This window comes from Sceloporus occidentalis, unplaced genomic scaffold (assembly GCF_023333645.1).
Source record: "Sceloporus occidentalis isolate IW3139 unplaced genomic scaffold, rSceOcc1.0.p SCAF_215, whole genome shotgun sequence".
Taxonomy (NCBI): domain Eukaryota; kingdom Metazoa; phylum Chordata; class Lepidosauria; order Squamata; family Phrynosomatidae; genus Sceloporus; species Sceloporus occidentalis.
In genome coordinates this window covers 1,395,302-1,399,699 of record NW_028317195.1, presented here as the reverse complement: position 1 = coordinate 1,399,699, position 4,398 = coordinate 1,395,302, and the positions used below count along the sequence as shown (strand labels likewise).

Genomic DNA, 4,398 nt, shown 5'->3' with positions numbered 1-4,398 from the left:
CCCTTCATTATGCATAATAGTCAGGTAGCTACGTAATTCGAAGTCCTCAGGATTTTGTTGTCCAAAGTAAAACTGATGTACGTCATCCCTTATCTGTGGCTTACCTCTAAGAGGTGAATTACAGCTCTGACATCACATAATGCAGTAAGGAAAAATCTGGTATAATGTATTGAGAACAGTAAAAACAAAAGCAAAAATTCATTATAAGAAAATATTTATTACAAGAAAAAATACTCACGTGGCATTAAAAGGACTACGAAAAATAAAATACTCCATCGGAGTTTGGTTCTGTACCCAACGCAATATGCTAAATGAAAGAGGCACAAAGTCATCAAATAGGCAATTGCCAATGCTGCCCATGCCAGCCAACCCCCAATACATATACAGAGTTGTGTGGTTAGTGTGCAATATATGCAAATAACCACTCTTTACAACAGCAGTGTTCTGAAGGGCATCTCTAAATGTGTCAGAGCTTAAGTTATTAGTGGCGCAAGACAGATGTAGTGTGCATGGGTTGTACTCAGAAATGTGTTATATTGTTGTTGTTTTGGAATAATTAGAAATCTAAAACAAAAAAGGCCGTGGCATGCACGCTGATACTTGTGCTACCCTTTCAACCAATCAAATGCCGCAGCTTGGCATTCAGGTCTCTTTCTTTGGATAGCAAGTTCCCACTATGAGTTTTGTAAGCTTTAAATTCCCTTCTCAGCTGCACTAACTCCTTCTCATTCTCTTCTAGCCTTTTATGCAGTTCTGCTACTCTGGCATCTGCATTCACAGCTGCAGCATCCTTTTGGTATCTCTCTTCTGCTAAGCGATATGCCTTCTCAGACTCTTGTAGCCTTTCAGTAAGCTCAGCGACCTCTTTTTGCCTTTCTTGAAGGGTTCTACCCCTCTCCATACACAGATGAAGAAGCTCCTGCTTCTCTTTGTTCATTTCAGATACAAGCTTTTCAGTTTCCGTTTGTTCAATGTTCTGTGCTTTTTTCATCTGGCATATTTCCTGCTGGGCCTTGTGGCAAACTTCCTGCAAGCTCTATATCACAGAAAAAAAACCATAAGGACTGTATTTTTAAAACTGTATTTCTTTCACTTTTTTAGTACCTATAAAAATTATTGGTCATGTCTGGCCCACCAGGCTTTAGACCAGGGGTGGGCACCATTTGGATTTTAATAACGTAATTCCTGGGCCATACAAAACTATCAACTTAAACATTACGACCACATTGTATATTTATATCACAGACAATATTGAAATGTAGTATTGATTTATGTGACGCTTCCACTGGGCGGAGCCACACAAAAGGTAAGCAGCAGGCCCCTGTGGAAGTGATCGTGGGCGGGCCCGTTATGCCCTGCGGGCCAGGCCAAATTATTTCAAATTATTTCATTCCCCACCCCTGCTTTACACTAATGCAGTTAATATACTTTTCCAAGACATTTTTTAATGAGTGAGCTGATCTTTTATTCTTAATATCTATTTTAGTGATACAGATAAATAAAATACATAGAATTATATAAAATGGGCATATTTAAACAGAGAAATCATGGAGGGAACTGTTAGCGTCCGGTATCTGTATTCCATAAACCTGGCTTCTAGATTGAAAGGAAAATTTCCAAGCCATGAGATATAATGTCACATTCCTTCAACTAGTAGCTCAAACGGAACAAACATGAGCAGCCACTTGCCCCTCACTTGCCACATGAGGAACAGGACTAGTGACTTAAGGATGAGAATCAAAGTTTTATGTTAAAGCTAACCAAAATGCACAGATTTTCTTTTAAATATTATGTCATCGATTAACATATACATTTACACTGTCAGGAAATGCATCAATGATTTTCCTTTATATTGCTTTAAGTATGTTGCATTCAAATGTACAGTCAGCAGAACTGATTAAGTACACTCACTGGGGCCAAAGGCCATGTTGGGACGGTTTGACAAAATATATAATAAATACTTATTTTATACATATTATATGTATTAAAATACATGTTTAATGCATAAAGGGGTGGTCCTTTTTAATGCTCTGCTTATATGCGTTTGTATGCAGATGGCCCCGCCAAATACATGTCCATGCGCTTGATATAATTACCGCCAGTCATCTCAGCGAACGCTGTGGGCGGGGTCTATTCAGATCCCCGGGCGTATCTGTGGCAAACGCTCCCATTGTTTTTAATGGGGTGCTTTTCTGCCACCGATTGCCATTCTTCTTTAATTGGACATTAAACTGTGGCAAAGGACACTGGGACAAGATGCCAAGTTGGAAAAAATTGATGTACCGTAAATCTTTGTCATCGACAAAGTATGTATGGAAGTATGATGCCATGGGCTACCTGCAGAGAGAGAGGGGTCTGGGACAGCTGTAGCTGGAAGGGTGGGAGCCACTTCTTACCTCTAGTTTCTGGCCCAGGGAGGCCAGCTCCTGCGTCTTACCCTGACTGTCCTCCGATAGCTTCCCCAGTTTCTCCCGCATAGCTTCCAGTTCCCCCTCATGCCTCAGCCCCTTCTCCTTCTGCTCCCTTTCCATTGACTGTAGCCTGGCACTGAGCTCCTGGATGCTCCGGTCCTTCTCCAGCAGCTGGGGGGTGATGTTTCCCCGCAGCCTCTCGCATTCCGCCCGCAGCTCCTCATTCTGAGTCTTGTACTCGTCTTTGAAGCGGATCATCTGCTGATGGTTTGCCGCCAGAAGCTCGAACCTCTCATCCAGCTGGTCCCCTCTCTTCCTCTCGGCTTCACAGCGCTCCTCCAACTCGGCATTTCCTTTCTCTAGACACTGGCACCGGCGAAGGGTCTCGTCCGCCCGCTGCTTCAGCAAGCAGATGAGCTGAGACTGCTCCTCCAGGCGGGACCGCAGCATCTCGTTCTCTGTCTTCATATCCCAAGGAAGTGAGGCTACCTTCTGCAGGCGGGATAAGCCCTCTCCGCCACTATCAGCCAGTTCTTCCCCTGTGTCTCTAGGCATTTCCAGCACGGCACCGCCAGTACACTAACACCCCAAGACACACTCCGCCACTGCAGACACCAGTAAGCCTTCAAACGTCTCCCGGGGCAACCGCTGTTGACGGTTGCTCCAGGCAACGACGATTAGCCAATCCGGTGTCACGCAAGGTCTGCGTAGCGATTGGTTAGGAGTGCAATCTCCGCAATCCATTAAACTACCATTTTACTGTATGCTGACTGTATGTATTTGTGAGTAAGTGCGTGTGTAGGTGAGGGGTTGTGACGTATTAATTCGGGCATTTTGATTATCGCGGTAGTTGAGGGGCTCCGGGAGGAAAGGGAGGTTATTGGATTTTTTATTCCAATAAGGTCATTTTACCGTATTTCTACTTGGGACTGGAGTGACGGGGGCTGTGAGGAGACTGGCTGTGATTCTGTCTGATGTTTATATGAACCAAAGTGTTTTTCTTCTTTTTTATTTCTAGGTCTGGTTCTGTCTGAAGTTTGCAGGGCCCTAACACGATGCCCACGTTTGTGACAGTACAAAGTCAGCACATATAGCAAGTTTAAATTTAATAATTATGCCAAAGACACACAATACAGGGTTAAAAATATATTTATATTATGGCTGTGGGTCAGCAAGAGCTCCCCTTTCAAAAGAAATGCATGTTATTGTTACAATGGTAACCAGTAGATAAACTAAGTTGCTGTTATAATGCACCATTGGCAATTGATGCATGTCTCCTTAATGTGGGAGGGTGAAGGGAACATTTTAAGTTGAAGGAAGAATAGAAACTGGGAGAGGAGAAAAAATGAAAAGGCAGACAAAACAAGACAAAAAGGCTGCAAACATCTGATAGGGCAAAGCAAACTACATGAGAGTCAAAGAGACAGAAAAAGAGAGATCAGAGGGGAAAGCGACAGCAGGCATAGCATTCTTTTTGCAGTAAAAATCAGCAAATAATCTCAAAAAGAGATAATTCAATCCTTTTTGGAAAACTGAATATTTTTTTTATAAGATTAACAGATTTTTTTATGAATTGTGAATGAATATATGAAACAACATAAATCTATGGCTGCCCGTGACCATGCAGAAAATAATCTCTAGAACTACAAAAAAAAAAATATATATATTTTTCATGAAGCCAAAACTAAAAGAGTTACTAAAGCAAAATCTGAATACTTTCTTCTGTTGCGATGTTACATACACAAAATTATTTTATACTGGCTTATAGTTTTGCTAAAGCCAAACTACCTTTTACAGCTGGAGTAGTTTTTAAATGAATAGCAGAAAAAAATTACACAAAATGAATTCCTTTTCAGCTCTTCCACTGTGGTGCTAAATTGGTATCCAACTGAATAATATGTATCTATTTAGAATATATTTTATTTTCACAAAGATAATGACAGTGCTATTAATTTGAGGCTAGCCATATAGTATTGATTATTGATCA

General features: G+C 41.4%; 1 protein-coding gene across 1 annotated transcript; it reads right to left on the bottom strand.

Annotated features, from left to right (window-relative positions):
* Window positions 1-613: 613 nt before the first annotated feature.
* Window positions 614-2,966, bottom strand: LOC149277414 (coiled-coil domain-containing protein 89-like). Its single transcript, XM_089502989.1, has 2 exons — window positions 2,397-2,966; window positions 614-1,036 (listed from the first exon to the last, which is right to left on the bottom strand). The coding sequence occupies exons 1-2, from the start codon at window positions 2,964-2,966 to the stop codon at window positions 614-616; spliced, it is 993 nt and encodes a 330-aa protein (XP_089359115.1).
* Between the last annotated feature and the right edge of the window lie 1,432 nt (window positions 2,967-4,398).